The 19,168-nt window shown below is 41.3% G+C and overlaps 1 protein-coding gene across 2 annotated transcripts; it reads right to left on the bottom strand.

Moving 5' to 3' along the window:
* Positions 1 to 422: 422 nt before the first annotated feature.
* On the bottom strand, positions 423 to 10,655 carry ccdc107 (coiled-coil domain containing 107). Of its 2 annotated transcripts, none has more exons than XM_005475615.4 (6): positions 10,319 to 10,655; positions 6,070 to 6,269; positions 5,920 to 5,989; positions 5,721 to 5,811; positions 5,301 to 5,410; positions 423 to 2,499 (listed from the first exon to the last, which is right to left on the bottom strand). In XM_005475615.4, exons 1-6 carry the CDS (start codon positions 10,458 to 10,460, stop codon positions 2,156 to 2,158), a joined length of 957 nt encoding a protein of 318 aa, XP_005475672.1. In that variant the 5' UTR covers positions 10,461 to 10,655; the 3' UTR covers positions 423 to 2,155. The 2 variants fall into 2 exon arrangements, with proteins under 2 accessions (XP_005475672.1, XP_003458725.1); XM_003458677.5 differs by having other exon boundaries at positions 6,070 to 6,266; positions 10,319 to 10,654.
* Positions 10,656 to 19,168: the final 8,513 nt, after the last annotated feature.

Below are 19,168 nucleotides of genomic sequence, written 5' to 3'. Positions count from 1 at the left end.
AGAGACAATCCAGCACATAACAGCAGGGTGCAAGATGCTAGCAGGCAGGGCATACATGGAACGCCATAACCAAGTGGCCGGCAGAGACATCTGTGCCGAGTATAACCTGGAAGTCCCGAGGTCAAAATGGGAGACGCCCCCAAGGGTGGTGGAGAATGACCGAGCTAAGATCCTGTGGGACTTCCAGATACAGACGGACAAAATGGTGGTGGCTAACCAACCGGACATAGTGGTGGTAGACAAACAGGAGAAGACGGCTGTAGTGATCGATGTAGCAGTTCCGAATGACAGCAATATCAGGAAGAAGGAACACGAGAAGCTGGAGAAATACCAAGGGTCTTTATGAGTGACATGAACATCAAATGATTCAGCATCATCATTTCATATTCATTGAAGCTCCAAAAACAAGCAGAACCAAAGAATGACTTTGAAATATTTTTATTTCACTCTAAGCTAAGTTTGACGACTCAGCAGAAACACAAAACACACAACCTTCAATACACAAATGTTAATATGCATAATAGGAACATAACAATATGAAACATGTAAGTAGGTTAAGGCAGACGTTAGTGCTTTCCAAAATGTGTTGGTGAGTAGTTGGTGTCAGAACTGTGATGTCTTGTTTCTTATTTCTTCACATGTAAGGCAAAGTCGTGCTTTGGTCTGACAACAGACACAGTACAGACCCTCACTCAGGGCAGCCTCTATTATTTTAAAGTCATCTTACTACATCAGCATTAGTCCCACATGTAGCAAATTTAGATGCAAACCACAGACACATGCTTAATATAACCATAACTTCATTTGTGGAAGTACTACTTACTATTAGCTCATGTCAGCAAAAAGGCAGAAGAGAAGCTGCCTACAAACTACTGAGAACCCAAAAACAGTCAGAGGTACACAGAAGCCTCGTCACAGTAAGCTCTGACTATTAAAATGTCATCGAATAAATATTTAAATAAATAACAGCAAGAAGAGGTAAAGTGATGACTCGCGCTGACAGAAATGAAAGTTCAAACATTTCTATCGTACCAGGTGATCGTCATTGTTCACAGACAGAAAAACAAGTGGCGTGCATTCACCACGTACACACAGGGAAGGAAAACATGCAATTATGTTTTCATGTATAAACAACTTTCCACACGTTGGACATATTTTTAGTTCCAAAAGGATCCAGCAGCAGCACTTGGTCATTTCCATTAGCACAGAAAGGATTTAGAATATAATCGACATTTTCTTTGTGGGGAAGAAATCCTGAAACTACCAGACTCTGCACGAGCGCAGTTGAAACCACCTGTCAAATCACAACTAGGTCGAAAGCAATCTGAGGGTGGCAGCACAGCCCTGTGCTGAAGTCCGGTCATCCTGGTTCATTTATCATGGTGAGAACAACGAGCTCACAAGCAGACATGTAGCTTCATCTCTGCAGGCTGAGCAAACAGCCGACACAAGCTGCCCCACTGGTAGGTAAACACAACACAAGGTTGCATTTAAATATTCAAATAAGACCAAAATGAAAAGAATGTCAGGAACAGATCTGATCAGTGTATAAACACGACTGATGACAAAGCTTAAACAAACTGTTGTCTAATTTTGTCTACAGCACAAAGAGAAGCAGTGCTGAACCAAACCATCAACTTACAGACTGAATGTGCTGTGCCAGAGTTTCTACAGGCGACAGGACACAGACAACAGTTAGACAAAGCTGCGTGCCATCACTGACAGACTCTGTTAGGATGCAACAGGATGAATTTAAAAAACATTTTAGGAACATGGAAACTCTTTAATGGGAATCCTGCTCTACAGGTCTGCAGGTAGCTTTGAGCCTCGTTGAACCTTTTACCTTGTCTATATATCAAATGTTTACATTGCTGCAAACTGGCATCATTGACTTTATAAGCTGAACTGACTACAAGCTAAATCTTGAGTGTCTTTGTTGCGTTTTTAAATTCATGGTGGAGTCGAGGAGAAAAAAAAAGTGACCAAGATCAGACCAAAGTGCCATCTCCATCTTTGGGAACATGTAACCAGGCTTTCTTTTCCTACAGACTCTATCATACGTCCTGCATGAATATGCAGACAGGCTTTTGGGAAACATCTGAAGCATTTTTAAAGAATAAATATTTGTAATGTCACATTTCTACACAGTCCAGGTTCATTCAGGCCTGTTGCGTCGCCTGAGGCCGGACACGAGCTGCTCCGCTCCAATCTCCTCAGCGTTTGTCTCATGTGAGGCTTCTAAAGAGGGTATGAGCTCCGAGTGTTCCCACCCTCCTTCCTCCTCTTCTTCCTCTCTGTCACATTCTTCCACTGTTGCGTCTCCATCATATTCCTCTGCTCTCACTTCCTTCGTCTCTTCACCTTCTGCTTCATGTTTAATGTCTGAATGCTTTTCATAAACTCTTGCAGTAGGCTCTGCTTTCTCGCTGGACGGCTGCTTGTCTGAAGTATCACCTGCCCCAAGGGACTCAATCAGGTCGTCCAGATTACGCTCACCATCTGGAAAAAAAAGAAGCTGATTAAAGAACAACATTTCTTCTTGTGCACGTACCGGAGTGCCAGCAATAGGCTTTGGGAGTCAGGACTACACATGACATTGTATGTTCCACTCAGACATTTTTGTGACCAGTTCAACACTTCGACTTACTCAAGTTTGCCAAAACAGCAAATTCTTTTCTTTTCTGCAATTTGTAGCAAATTCACTGAACAGTATTTTTTATTTTGCACTGATGTGTGTGTGATAGGAGGTGCAGCACAGCTAGAGTTTCAAATCTCTGTCCTCTTTACTCTGCGTGTTTAGAGCCATGTCCCACATGTTTTCATTACTAACTTTATTGAAACACAGAGCTGAAGTGAACTTGATGACAGGAGGACCAGAATCCGCAGATATCTTATTTTTCCTTTTACAGTGAGCAGTGGATTTCAGTGTTACATCTCTCCGTGCCTTTTCTCAGCAGTGTGCACACAGAGCAACGTCAAAATGCAACTATAGTATATTAGTGCATTTGATTATGTGTGTGGATGTTGGTTAAATTCATATGCACAACATTCCCAATCCAAGCTGTCCTCTTTGCATTTGACTGCAACAAGACAAAGAAACTATTTTACAAGCCAGAAGTAAATTGAGTGCTGTCACTCAGTTTCACTATTTAATTTGTAATAATAATGTTACAGCACAGAATTCAGTTTCAGGCTAAGAAAGAAAACAAGATGAGGTTAGATTCCTAAGAAAAGTGTCTGCTTTGACAGCATTTTGTTGCTGCCTTGCAACAGTGCATCACATCTAAAAATGTCCACACTGCGATGATGCAGGGAATGACAGTCAGCTTAGTGTTGAGCTCCTTAGCGTGGCTGCTCCTCTCCATCAGCGCACACAGCACCATCAGCTCTGACGCCAACACTGAGCGTAGTATTTCTGCTTCGACACATCACACGTGTCAGCTGATTATCTGGAGAAATGGTTTTTAATAAACGAGCTCAGCCACAGGTTTTTAGTTGTTTTGTTTTAAAACAACTAAAAACATCTTTTTAAAATTGCATTTCGTTAACTTTTGTCTGTTTCTGTTTTATACTGTGTCACATCTGTGTGAAGCACTTTGTGATCTTTTATCTACACAATTGCTACATGAATAACATTGATTTTTTTATTCAGCCTCCATTCATTTATCTACACTTCTGTAAACACACTGATTTCAGAGTGAAACAAAATCCTGCGCTTGCGCCTGCCTAATTTGGTCCCCAGGTTGCACTGCTCGTGGCAGATTGCTGTTCATTAATGAAATAAACTAGTCGCATGTTTGTTTCTAAATGTGTGAATGAGAGACTGGCCCCACTCTGTAGCTGAGACACTCCTGTTGTGTTGAGTCCTCCTGCCTCTGGCACAGCTTAACTATTCATCACTGTTAATTACATAACCAGGTCATTTGTAAGCGCTAACTTGATCCAGTTTGGTTGAAAGATGATCGCAGACTGACCCCATTTCATGTGTCTCGTACCAAAGTGGGTTTGAAGATGAAGATCACATGAACTCAGTTTTTATTCTTCGGAAGTAGAAACAATGGACAGGATCCAGAGGAACAAATGTCAATTAAAAAGGAAGAGTACGCTCCACCAACATGTGAGACTGTGGAGCCTTCAACTGGAAACTGCTTGGCTGAAATTGGAAACCCAGCTGCCATCCACAGAGATGATGCATGTAAAGTGTGAGGTTTGTGGTCAAACTGCAGAGTGCACACTATAAGGGTGTACAACTGGATCTCCAGGATGTGGCTCAAAATGCTTGATGGTGCAAGGAAAGGCACACAGGCCAAACTGAGTCAGACACTAAGCAACCCTGCAGCTCACTCTGCTGTCAGATGTGACTGTGGTTGTCAGCATCAACCGCCTGATTTTAAAACACAGCCCACAGTCTTCACGCCACACGCAGGATGGAAATCAAACAGTGCTGAATGCTGAGTTACTGCAAACCCAACGTTGACCATAAATGCAAAACAGAGAGAAACGTGTCAGCATCACGGTCCTAACCTGCCACGCTTCAGGCACACACATGCAGACACATCACTGTTCTAACACATGTACTTTCAAAGGAGACCTAGAATTAGACACCGTACATTACACTGACACACTACGGTGCACTGCATCAAGATTTACTCTCATGGACTGATCTGTGCAGGCGCTGCATGTAGAAACATTTCTTTAACCAATCAGTGATTTATTCAGACTTTTGCACCTGAATTTATTGAGTTTGTGAACAAACTTAGAAGTGTCTCTCACCATGCGTACGAACAAATGCGTACCATCACTACGATTAGTACCACTGTTGTATTATTATTACTTTAATATCAGCTTTGAGTGATCCTGTATTTCAGCCACAGCCTCTCTTTTAAAAAGATGTCGTCGCTCCAGTGTGGAGCCTTTTATAAAGCCTGCCGGTTTCTTCTTCCTTACTCACTTTTTCTCCTCCGGTGAGATATGTGGGCGTGTCATGTGCACACAATATGCAGATTCCACAGGCCAGTCTAATTCACTAACGTACACACGACAGTAAGAACAAAACAGGCTTTGTTATTGAGGACCATTGTTCTCAACAATCAAACATATCATGTGTAAATCAAACACTAACAGAGCGTTCTCCTCATTCATCAGTACGAACCATAGAAACTGGATGTGTTTCTATTTTGCACACAATCTGTAAACAGCTACCACACAGCCTGGAGTCAGGCCTGCAACACCTGACAAATTCACTCTGATCACCACAAAGTGACTGAATTATGCTGCACAGTTAAAAGCAAACAACCCACTGGTGGCATGGAGGGGTGGACAGTCCATTCCTCTCTTCTTCATCAGGTACCGAATGGTCTGCAGCTGAGACATGATCTCATTCTTCTGTTCCTGGGCCACCGACTTCACGCTGGAGGAACAAAAGAGCCACGGTCAGAGAGAAACGAGACGATTCTCACACAGGGTCTGTGATTGTCATAACGGCCGTTTTATTACATGAAACTAAAGTCAGGTGATCAGCGTTTGTGGAAATGCCTTTCAGACACGGAAACTCTTAAACAGCACCGCTCAGTTTCTGATGCATGTGTGAAAAGGAGAAATCAGCACTCGACATGCACACAGGTGATCAGCTCCACGCCGTCCTGTAGACGGGTTAAAGAGTCATGTTTGAGAGCTGTGTGGGGAACACCTGGAGAAACCTCACTGGGAAGGTCACTCACCAGTTGGTCAGCGGGTCCAGCTGGGTGAGGATGGAATTGAGCATCCTCTCTGTCTGTGCAAGCCTTTGTTCCAGCTCGTTCAACTGGTTCTCTGCACGAAAGCAAACACACACACACACACACACACACACACACACACACTGGGGAAAACCATGTCTGAAACCAAACAAAACGTGCAAACACAAATCCTGTCACTCACCTGCCTCCATGGATTTTTTGGCCCCTTTGGCAAACTTGTCCTTTTGTGCCTTGTCGTCTGTAGACCTGATCTGGAACAAAAACAAACATGCGACGGCTCAACCTGTAGATGCTATCTGAGACCTGTGGTGCTGCAGGTATACGCAGTTACCTTCAAAAACTTGTATGCTGCAAACACTCCCACTCCAATGGCGTAGAGCGGCATCAGCGTGAACACGTAGCCCTTATTGCTGCTCGATTTGTATTTGTCACTCTTCAGCTCTTGCTCCACCCGTTTCTTCATCTGCTGCAAGTTCTCCGGGGACTGACCAGCGCCGTTCATATTGATGGGCTGACCTCGCGCTGGGCCTGCTGACACAACATCGTGACGGACGTAAGAGACGCGCTAAGAAACTGCATTCATGGCACATAAGCACCGTTCCAAATCATTTGTCTTAAAGCAGATAGTGAGGTGAGGGTAAGGGGTGTGTACCAACAAGCTACAGTGGGGGATTAAGTCATACGTTTAAGTAGTACTGTATAACAGTAAAAGGAGTTTTTATCATGAAATCATCTGCTGTTAAAGGCCTTTCATGCGCCACCCTGCTTTTACAGCCTTTTATAGCTTACTTAGTGTGATAGTTTATCTCTAAACAGCTACTTTAAGGCTGTTTCCTGACAGGTGATAGTGACATACAAATGTCAGCATCACATTTTATGGACTGGCACTCATAATCATGAAGTGTGTGTGTGTGTGTGTGTGGAGGTAGGAGCAAGATTCAAGCTTCAATACTCATATTTCCCAAAGACCTCCTGCAAAAACATGTCATGATGACATGGTAAATAGTAAATGGCCTTTATTTGTATAGCGCTTTACTAGTCCCTATGGACCCCAAAGCGCTTTACACTACATTCAGTCATCCACCCAGTCACACACACATTCACACACTGGCAATGGCAAGCTACATTGTAGCCACAGCTGCCCTGGGGCGCACTGACAGAGGCGAGGCTCTTCACCATCTGACCCCGTCACTGTCTTATTATCCTCACACACGTCGTGCAGCATCCTCACATACTGCTCTGCTTCCACAGGTCCTTCTTTGGCACTCTCCCATATGTTTTCTCTACACATTAAACAACAAGTGTACAAATACACACATAAGGAACACGTGTAGACGATCAATGTCAAACACTATGTGCAGTAGTACTCTACAACTAGAGAACGGTGCTGGGAATCTTGATGCTCCACTTGGCCACAGATTTTAACTGACCTCAGTCCTAATGCCATTTAATGGGGCAACACATGTAAGCCACATCTGATGTGCACTCATTCTTGCTGCTACACCACCACATCCGTCACCACCTCCTCTTCCATGTGGAAGGTTTTTCAGAGCAGGCTCCTCCATTTACACAAAGCTGTATGAACATAATCATAGTCACGTACACGTGAGCTCAGCAAACTGGAGTTTTCAAAATGAAATTAGGGCGGAGCCAGTTGTCATCCACATTAATGCTGGTATAGATTTGTTGTAACAGTGTCCCACGGGAGCGCGTACGCTCCGACTTCTGTACCTGTTTTTAAATCCTGGTAGGATTGCAACCAAATAAGGTAGCACAATCATTTTTTGCATAGGACATGAGAGGAGTTTAACGTGCGTCTTATGCATTCAGCATTCGCAGTTTCCTTCCACAAACCTGCAGTCAGCTGAGACTGAAGAAGTCACTTGGATGAGTGACGAAACGTTTCTCCCACAAAACGCTACGTCCAGATGAACAGATTCAACTTTTGGAGCTTCCACAAATGTCTTTGTAAAGGTCGCATAACACACGCTCCCAACAACAACATTATCATTCAGAAACAGCCTCTGCCGATCCGATCAGCTGTTAATGGCACTTCCTACGCTGGAATAAACGTCATCATATTGTCAGCACGAAAACCGGAAGGGACGTCATTTCACATGGGAAACATAGTTTTTCCCTACAGGGCCTTTCAAAGGCTCACTGGTGTTTTTGACAGTTTTTGTATAGTTTCTGGGATGCTGAGAACTTACACTGCATTGCTGGAAACAGTTTGTTTTGATGCCGTTTTGTTGCAAATTGTGCAAAATGATGTTTATTTTCATTTTTCCTGCAGTTTATCAAAGTTAGTGCATTTCAAAAATGAAACTATGAAGATGCTCAGAATAAATTTTCTGTGCTTTGAAACTATTTTATGCAGCTTTTTTGCATTTACAGTTCTGAGGGATCAAACTGTGAAACTTCTCTAACTAGAAATATGTGTAAACAAAAAAGAAACGATTTTGGAGTTTATTGCACTTTTTTGCAATTTGCTGTGGACTAAATGTGTACATATTATTACAATTTGGGATGTAACGCTTGTATTGATGTATAGCAACTTGAAAAGTCCAAAAATGGCACTACAGCATGTAAAAATGTAAAAATGCAAAGCTCTGGCAGACTTGGTTCTATGGTGGGCTTTAAAGGGTTAACCAATGAACCCTACGACACCACACACACCCACTCCACACAGAAAGACCCCAGCCTGATGGTGGAGTTGAGTGGAGGGGCTGAGCACAGGATCCCGAGTGTGGAGAACTCATCCAGGCAAATAAAGAGTGGGCAGAGCAGCCAAACAGGTTTGAGGGCTGTGAGCAGGTGAAGCTGCAGACTGAGGCGGCGCGCTGGATGAGAGACTGCAGGTTCTGGGCAGACATGCCGGAGACGATGAACTTTTATAATCATTATTTCAAACGTGTCTCTTACATTTTTGTAGCTAGCTGTGAGGTCAGAATTAAAATGTATGCAGTCTGTTTCAGTGCTCTGGTTTTTATCTTTAATCCCACACACTATCCAAAATTTCTTTTAACTCTTCATCATGGTCATCTTCTTTAACAATGACATGTTTTACATCTGTTAGCTGTTGTGTTACTTGTTGTAGCCTTTGTTTATTAGGCTTCTGTCCTATTTCAACTTTAAGATCTGTAATGACAAATATTCAATGAAAATTAACAACTGAGCACGAAAAAGATGTATGTGCCATTACTGCTGTTGTGGTAGTTCTAGTGTTAAACTAACGGCCATTTTCCTAAATTGCCATTGGAGGCTTTGACCTGCCAGGTTGTGTCTTGTTGTTCAGGCTATATTACCCTTAATTGGTAGTGGGTGAACTGGTAATTCTAAATGAATGTGAGTGGGAATGGTTGTCTGTGTCTGTGTGTTAGCCCTGCGACGGAATGGCGACCTGCGCAGGGCGTACCCTGCCTCTCGCCATGTGGTAGCTGGGAGTTGACACTTTATGTTACACGTTATCACTTGTATGCAAGCAAAAGTTATCAGTTGCGAAGGCAGCCCTGCAACAAAGACCATGCTTTAGTAGCTAGGAGACTGTTGCAGTCACCCACAGTTTACATGGAAGATGCCAGCTTGTCTGCAAACTCTTGCTAAGGACCAACGAGCATATGTAAATTTAGACAAAGAGCGACACAAACCAGAAATGGGGAACCTTTGATTTCAAGGTAAAAGCTGAAGCCAACACATTTTAAACGGTGGAACTTTTACTCTGAAGGTAAATTGTCTCCACTTGTTGCGCTTTTCACCACTGCTAGCCAACTTTGCAGTCGCCATGTTCCCCCTTCACCAACCTGCCAGCGATCAAAGCAATCCTACCTGGGTTTCTGAGACAGCTCCAAATGCTTCTTTGGAACCAATGTCACTTTCTCACTGCCACCAACCATTCACCAGCTGGTGGAGGAATGCATGTTTTTACCCACTGACTGGTGGGCTCTGGGTCTAGGTGACTGAGGCCTTCTTCACCTGACCCTCCAGCATGACACGTCCACACAGTGCACTGACATTATGTGGTTAGCGGTTACATGACTGCAAAACCTGTAACTCTTTTGTCCTCCTCCTACAAATTAGGGCTTTAGCCATTTTTCAGCATGATGTAGTTGGATTTCTCAGGACACACTTTTTGCCCCATTCTGATGTTTCAAGCGAGCATTAACTAAAGTTCTGCAGTATTGTAGAAACACATAAATGATGATGAATAACTGCATGAATATGCAGGTGTGCGGCTAATAAAAGGGCATGTGTACTTTGGGATGGAAGGACATAATTCATTAATAGCCTCCACACATGTGTGTACAGATCTCCACCAATCACACATCAGGTGCACCACTGTGAGTTCATTAGGAATAATGTGTGCACACTGAACAGACCGTGTCCTATTACGAGGCTGGATCTCATCACATGTAAAAATAAATAAATATATAAATAAGGTATAAACACACAGAGAATGTGTAATAACCGAGACATTTCTCCGTAACATTTAATACACTCGGTTTTGTTGTTTTTTTGTTTTCTCGCGATAACTAGTGCAAAGTGAACCTCAGAGTGCCCAAGAACCAGTTGTATATTCCCACCTTTTCTGCTGTAACGAGAGTCCAGTTTGGCGTCCTTCGCCGCGGTCCCGCTGCCAAAGCCGTACAACCGCGGCAGCACCACAAACATGAAGAGCACGCCCGTGAAAGCCAGAGCGACTTGTTGTGATGTTGACAAAACCATCTTCCCGAAAAGCCGGAAGGAAGGAGCAGTGTAGCAAGCAACTGACGCTGCTAAGTGCTAAGAGAGACGCGAAACAGTAACCTCACACAGTCAGGACAACGTGAAAACTCTCGGTAACGTGCATGAGTCCAAAACTCAGCCCGCTGCTCTCTGCAAAACAAGCCTCCCGGAAGGGGACGTTTTCTTCTTCTTTTTCCCGGTTTGGGTGGAGGCTGAAGATTGCCCCGTAGTGCGTTACTGCCCCCTACAGGAAGGCAGATGAGTAGCAAACGTGAACTCAGACATTAAATGAAGTGATATTAAGAGCCATGATAGTGACACAGTAATACTTGGCCGAGGTGTTGTATTTTACTTTTGTAGTAGACTTGTTTTTATTTTTTTATTTAGTTTGTGTATTTTTAATTCGGGGTGGGTTACGTTAGTAAAACCCGAGTTTGCACATTACAGTTTTAAATATTTGTAAGTGGGTTTTTTTTTTTTACATTTTAATGGGGGGGTTGGTATTTTTCAGGGAAAATTTTTGCGAAGAACAAATTTTAAAGGTAACCGACTCACATCTCATTAAAGGTCAGTCTCATGTTTGAAGCCCAGGATCATCGGCCCTTCCTTTCAGTGTGAGCAAGTGATAGCAGGTACAGTGGTACCCTAACCGCAAAGTATCCTTTACATTTTATTAATAGGAATGAAGATACAATGAGGGCAGACTCCTTTGCTAAAAATTTGGAGATCAATTTGGTAAATGATCAAAAGAATGAAGTGTTCAGACATCTTTACCAGCTTATATTGATGGTGTTAGTGCCTCTGAGGAAACTCCTGGAATGAGGCAGAAACATTACTGTGATCTATTTAACTGTGACGTTTTTGCACTGGATGAAATTGATAATAAGGAATAAGGTCTCCGACTACCTCACTGACAGACCACAGTACGTCAGGCTGAAGGACATCATGTCTGACACTGTGGTCAGCAGCACAGGAGCACCACAGGGAACTGTGCTGTCCCCTCTGCTCTTCACCCTGTACACCTCTGACTTCTGCTACAACTCTGAATTATGCCATATTCAGAAGTTTGCAGATGACACAGCCATCATGGGGTGTATCTGGGATGATCAGGAAGAGGAGTACAGAAGTCTGGTGAGGAACTTTGTCGCATGGAGTCACACAAACCACCTGCAGCTCAACACCTCAAAGACCAAGGAACTGGTTGTGGACTTCGGGAGGTCCAGAGCAGGTCCACTGCCGGTTCAGATAGAGGGGGAGGAGGTGGAGGTGGTCAACAAGTACAAGTACCTCGGGCTGTGGGTGGACAACAAACTGGACTGGTCATGCAACACAGAGCACCTGTATAAAAAAGCCCAAAGCCGACTGTACTTCCTCAGGAGGCTGAGGTCTTTCAACATCTGCAGGAAGCTCCTGAGGATGTTTTATCAGTCGGTGGTTGCTGGAGTACTTTTCTATGCTGTGGTGTGCTGGGGGAGCAGCACAGCAAAGAAGGATCATCCAGGCTGGAGAAACTGACCAGGAAGGCTGGCTCTGTGGTCGGCATGAAGCTGGACACTCTGGTGTCAGTGGCAGAGAAAAGGACACTAAAAAAACTGCTGGACATTATGAACAATGCTGGGCATCCTCTGCACACGGCCATAAACATCCAGAGGAGTCTGTTCAGTGACAGGTTGCTTCTCCCAAAGACAAGAACCAACAGACTTAAAAACTCCTTTGTCCCACACGCCATCAGACTGTTTAACTCCTCTCTGGAGGGGAGAGGGAGGGGAGACAGGAGGACAAAGGAGGGGGGAACAACTAAGCTGTAGTGCCTCTTCACTTCACTGTGCAATACGTTTGTTAATAGTCAACGGTGCAATAGACCTCAATACTTGAAATGTGCAATTCACTTGCATTTTTATTCCTATTTATTCTATTTATCCCCTTCGTATATTTTATTTATATATGTCTCTGTATTTATATATGTGTGTATATATAATATTCTGCTCACGCTCTGTAACTTCTGTCGGTGCTGTGCTTTTGGAAACCGAATTTCCCAGAGGAACCCACCCGAGGGATTAATAAAGTTTTATCTTATCTCTTATCTTATGTGGAAGTGTCATCAAGGGAAATCTATGATGCAATTAGAACATTAAAAGACAGTAAGGCATGCTGGATATGATATCTGCTGAACATTAAAGTTTGTTGGTAGGAAACTTTGTCCTCTGCTTGCTATTTGTTTCACAGGGTTCATTGTTCATGGTTAGTAACCATTATTAAGGACAAGGTGGGAAAAATAAACAGCAAGAATAATTATCGATCCATAGCCTCATCTAGCACGTTATCCAAGGTTCTAGGAAAGAATATTTTGAATAGAATTGAACTTTTTGTCGTGACCTCTGATAAATCGAAACATGATACAGATATGTGTATTTTTGCCCTGAAGGAAATTCTGGATCTGTATAACAGGCACGGGTGTAATTCGATAATTTTTATTTTATTGATGCCTCCAAAGTTTTATGTTTAAATGGATGATTTGTCAAAGCTGTTAGATGACTAACATCTAACAACAGGTTGTGTAGTTGTTGATACCAGAGTTAACTATTTGATGTATGCAGGTGATTTAGTGATCCTATCCCCATGTAGTGCTGACCTTCAACAATTATTGAGGGCCTGCTCTCAATATGGTGTAGAGCTTGATATTCATTATAACGCTAAGAAGAGTAATAGTTTGACTGCCAGAAGTAAGGAGGACCAGAATTGAGTCATTCCCAAATTCTCTCTATCAGGCTCCATTCTTAAAGTTTGTACTGCAGTTACATATTTAGGGCACTACATATGTGATGATTTGTCTCATGATATGGACAAAGACAATGCTGGTTATTTTATGCACAAGCTAATATGTTGAGCTGTTAGCATGGTTGGTGCACTGTTCCAGTGAAGGTTGGACAAATCCTTCTGCACTCCAATGTACACTGCTCGTTTGTGGAGGAGCTACAGAGCTGCATCATGCTGTAACTCACTGTAACATATATGATGGAATGAGGCTGATGCTCAAGTGGCCAAGGTGGTGGAGCAGTGCAAGCCACAAGTTTGTTAGTGTTGGAGTACCTGCCTGTCTGATGCACAGGTGTATGTGTGGACTAAAGGACTCCAGAACCAGTACGTTATGGAAACACTGGTGTTCTAGACTCAGTGTAATTGTGTGACACTGTGGAATTTGTTTAAAATCTTTTGTGTGTGTATTTTGTATGTATTTATTTTATTTGCCATGGACCCGTGTGTGTCTTTCAAAAACTGAAACAAAATGAAACTAAAATACTAAAGTAAAGTACAGATACCTGAAAACTGTACTTAATTACAGTAATAAAGTACTTCCCGTCTCATGCAGATATGGCGGAGTATACAGTTAGTAGTTTGTTTAATGGTCATACTACATAAAGGAGGTGGTGGTGCAGTTTTTTTTATTTTAAAGTTGCTAAATTCTGCTCCTCCAAACAAACTCAGTAGGACAGAAACATATACGCAGTTAATTCAGTCATGTTAGCTTACTCACCCATTGAGTTTCCACAGTCAAACCCAGTTCACATAACAGCCACCAGTGAACACCTCACAAATGATGACTCGGCTAAAAGCTTGACGAAAAAAAGGTGCTTTTGAAAATACAAAGTATATGCTTAAATAACTCCTCCTTCGCCACTTGCTTGACTCACTTCTGCTAGTTTTTGTGTAAAATTAGAAAACCTTTTGACAAGACAGAAAACAGTTCAATATTAGCATCATGTAAGACTATAATGTAAGATGTAAGACATGTAAGACTCAAAAACAACACAAACTTCCACAAATCCACTACAAACTGGAGCTGGGAACAATCTGCTTATTTGCACACTCAGTCACATAGTTACTGAACACATGTAAATTATATATGAAACTACATTTGCACATTTTGCATCTTGCACATGTCTTCGTCCGGTTTCGTCTGCAATATCCTGACTCATAACTTGAACCTGGTATTCAGTACCTGCTGCACAATCCACGTCGTATTGTCTGTGTCCTGTCTTTGGTTATTGTACATAGATATAGACGAGCGCTCTTCCTGCCGCTCGGACCCCAGTCACTCTCAGTTAGCTCCCCCGTAGCTCTGCTCTTTATTGTGGTTACATGAATATGCATAGGTTCATTAATATATGACATCTTACACAGACATACATGTGAACAAAGAGTACCGTCTGTATGTACGTGTAGGTGCGTGTGCGTGTGTCAAGATGTGACCCTGTGAATGCCTCCCTAAAAAGCCGGTGCCAGGAGTCCAGCGGTCCACCGAAACAAAGGGCCCTTATACTTAAACAGACACAGAGTAGGTGTCCTCCTATAACATAAATCAAAAAGAGAAGGCACGACCTCTATCATGACCTTAGGATGTGTGTGCATGCCAGAACACTCTGATCCTTAGCAGTCTTTCCAGGGGTGATTTTAGCCCATTTTGCTTCAGCACCCCCAAAATGAATCAAAGCACCGCCAAAGATTTCTTACTTTTTTTTTTGACAATATTTGCTGTTTGTGTGACACACTACTTAAAAACATAAAAAGCATACAGTACTTGGTTGAGACGTAACCAGCTCTCCCCTACTCTGGCTCTAGCACCCTTGATGCATTACACCAGGCAACCTGCAGTGTTGAAAACTTGTTTTCCGACGATGTTTGCTACCCTACAATCCGTCCTGCTCTGTAGTAAAATCAGCGACATTTGACCGTCCTGTTGCTCCCATTGAAATGTATACAGCCTATTTAAAATCTAAAACTTGAAATTGTCCGTAGCCTACTGTTGTTACCACTGTCCTGTTTGAAATGGATACTAACTAGCTAACTGACTGAATGCCCATTAACCTTATAACTCCTGTTGTGTGTGTGTGTGTGTGTGTGTGTGTGTGTGTTTGTGTACAGAGAGACAGCCAGGTTCATAATGGATATAAGGAAGTTTTTTCAAAAACAGGAGCCACATTCAGGTAAAAGTGTAAGAACAAATGATCCGTCAATCAAGAATAATGTTGGATCAGTATTTCAATATTTATATCTTTTATTAGATGTTCATGTGGTTTGGTTATTTGCCTTTTGGTTGAAAGTAAACTGAGAGAGGACTTTTCATTAGTGATCTTAATAGTATTTTTTCATATTAATGTAATTTTTCATCTAATTGAATACAATCTATTTGTGTATGATTGTCAGTCCAAAGAGGGAGAGAGGAAAGAGGGAACGTGAGGAGAAAGTACAAGGTCAGGTGAAACCAGGTAAGAAAACAGACAGGGAACAGTGACAGGCACAACAGAAACTGTTAAACTGACAAAGAGAAAAAACCTGATTTTACTCACACAATCTGGAAGTTGTGCTCTCCCTATATAAAAGCTGCTATACAGAATCTGCAAAACAAACTGGGTTGAAACATTTTTGACCCTCTTTAACAACATTCCAACATAACATTATCATTGATTGGGGAGATTAAAATTAATGATATATTTTTATGTGGTTCAGCCACAACTTTACTAAAACCTCAGCCAGTAAGAGGTAGGCCAACTTTTGGACTGTCCAGTTGTCTGTATGACTGCCGCAGTACGTGCACCACATTTGCGCACTATCAGAAAGTGCCAAACAGCCCTGGTGGAGTGAGGAGCTGTAACGAGAAGCAGAGTGCTCTGTTTATATTCTAAAAATGTTTTAAGCTTGTTTCAGAGATTCTGTACAGCAGCTTTAAATGTTTTCCAAAAGCACACATAAATTACCTTATCAGTGTTTCTCAAACTTTTTACAGTGTGTACCACCTGATAAAAATGTCAAGCTCTCCCAAGTACCACTATGAAAGCATGAAACTCATAAATCTCACAACACAAAATTAGTATTATTAAATTAGTTAAATTAGTATCTGCAGTAAAGATTTTTTCATACATTGTATACATTCTACCACAGGCAAAGTTGCCTCCATTTTTATAGTTTTTTTATTAATATTTTGTAATAATGTATTCTGTTTTGAGAGTGTTTTTTATGTATCTGTATTATACTGTTTACTTCTTACTCACTATGAGCATCATTCATTATTCTCCTCCAGGAATTAAGGTTAGGATATGTATTTTTTTATTCCAATCCATTCTTCTTTTTCAGCATTTAAATAAACTTTATCAGATTTGATGGTTTTGTTACAGACTTTTCAAAAAAGTGTTTTGTTTTTCTTTCACGGATTAAATTGTGTTAAAATGTACAAAACAGTGATGTCATGTTTTGTGACGAGGACCCAAGCACAGAGAGACTTGATGAATTTAAGAATCTTATGATTTAATAAAGGAATTTGCAGACTTGCACAGAGATGGTAAAATTTGGATGAGTGATAACAGAGACGAAGACAAGGACAGAGAGGAACAGGGGTTTTAAATGCACCAAGGAGACATTCAGAGGGAACTCGGGACAACTGGAGACATTTAAGGATGCAGGGACTCACAGAGACGGGGAAGAAGTCTCATCGTGACGTGTAAAGTTTATCTTGCCTGGCTGGGCAGCTCTCTGGGTGCTCAGCACCCCCAAAGCTCTAATCCTAGAATTGCCCCTGCCTCTATCATTATACAATTGATTATATACCTCTAAGCATATATGAGTATATGTTTCTAAGCATAAATGACAATCCAACAATATAAACCTAACAAACATAATAAGAACATGCTGACATTCTGCTGAGGTCATGTTTTCTCCAGAAAAAAATATTTTCCCTTTTACAGCTAGTTCCACAAACAGTTGGAAAAAAGCAGTTTGAAAGAAGTTTCTGTTGCTATTGGTCAGTTTTTCCTGAGTCACATCACTACTGCAAAATTCTTTACAATAGAGACAAAAGAGACGATACATTTTCCCACAACCCTTTACTTTGTACAGTAAAATACTGTAAAAAAAATTTGACAGCATGTTATGATACAAATCCTCGTAAAGTACTGTTAAATTTACTAAAACTCTTTACACTGAAGGCTTTCCAGGGAGTTTTTAGAACATCCTGATAATAATGAATGACAGTAGTCCAGCCTGGAAGTAATAAATGCATGAACTAGTTTTTCACCATCACTCTGAGACAGGATATTTCTAATTTTAGAGATGTTGCACAAATCACAACTAAGCTGTTAAAACACTGAAAGTAGCCTCTCATAAAGCACACATCTCACATTCTTATGGTTTGTGAGCTGTAATAACAAAGGATCAGTCATTTCTACCTTATTTTGCTGTTGACATTTTTATGTTGTTTTCAACCAGTGAAACACATTTCAGCTACACTTGTGTCTTTGAACACACTCAACTTCAAAGCCAGTGTAAGAACAGAGAAATCCATCATGATATAATGCATTTTTTCTGTCATGATGTGTGAGGCTAATTTATATTTATATATAAGCTTATTTAAGACCACTCATTTGTTTGTTTGTTTGGCATGTCAGCAGCACTTTGTCTTGTAACCTGCTAATATTGCAGTAAAAGCAGGGTAATAAGACTGAAACAAGAAGGTAATAATATGAAAATAACCAAGTAATAACACAATATAAGCTCTGTAATATTACAATGAAATGTATGTAACTGAGTAATAATTGCTAACAATATGATAAGCTGCTAATGTTAAAATAGTAACTAATAGTAACTCTGTGGGTTAGGATACACCAGCATTTGTGCTGTGATAATCATTTATTGATTCTGTACGTGCATCAACCCTAACCCCATCCCTCTCATGGAAAGATGTGAGTGATTAAAGCAATAGAGCGATGATGCATTTTTTTAATGCATGGATAACCCGGAGCGTTATCCACCTGCCATGGTCACAGAACTGAAACAGAACGTTCTGTACACAGGTAACGTGTACTGTCAATGATATTTGTATTCACAGATTATACAGAGCCAAAACATGATGCTATGGATCCTTCCATTCAGACAGGACAACCTAACACAGAGAAGGCCAGAATCTTCCAATCACAGCATAAGCAGTGTGCGTTATTAGGACAAATGATGAAACAGAAATCAAATTCAAGTTTAAAGCATACAACAAATAAATAATCTCTGCAGTATTTTAATAACCTATGTGAAAGAAAAAAAAATGCAAAGATTTTTAAAAAGTTTTTAATTATTTGCTTGTTTTCCAAAGTAAAACCACAGAGTGAAAGTATTTCACTACATGAAATCAAGTAAATTAACACACTGACAGTCTGAGAGCTTCAATGCAAGTGAACAAGGCCGCAGCCTGTTGGTGTTTCAATGAGTGTGTGGATGATTATAAAGGGCTTTGGGTCTATTAGGCCATTCACCTCTGAATACAATATAGTTTAAAAACCCTGCAACAGACAACATTTGTTTTAGTGCTTCAGCTACCTTCAGTGCTTACCTCGTATTTCTGTGGGGTATGTACAAGAAGCATTACCATTAATATTGCATCTTACTCAGTTAGGACTAAAAACTGATGAGTTGTATGATAATTGTAAAGACTGATGTATTTGTCTTCTCCACAGCAACAATCCACAGACAAAATACACAGTGTGAGAAAGTTTAGGGAACATAGTTTCCTCTGACTGGAGTTAATAATAATAATAATAATAACGATAATGTAATTTTGAAAAAATGAGCCGGACATCAAAGTTATTAGAGTAAAGAAATAAAAAAAAACCACGAACTACAGCTCAAAACAGTCTCCGACCTGGAGACGCATTCTTTTTCAGGAAAAC

This window comes from Oreochromis niloticus, linkage group LG17, assembly GCF_001858045.2.
Source record: "Oreochromis niloticus isolate F11D_XX linkage group LG17, O_niloticus_UMD_NMBU, whole genome shotgun sequence".
In the NCBI taxonomy this organism is placed as follows: domain Eukaryota; kingdom Metazoa; phylum Chordata; class Actinopteri; order Cichliformes; family Cichlidae; genus Oreochromis; species Oreochromis niloticus.
The sequence above is the reverse complement of the archived record's forward strand: the minus strand, read 5'-3'. Positions and strand labels throughout refer to the sequence as shown.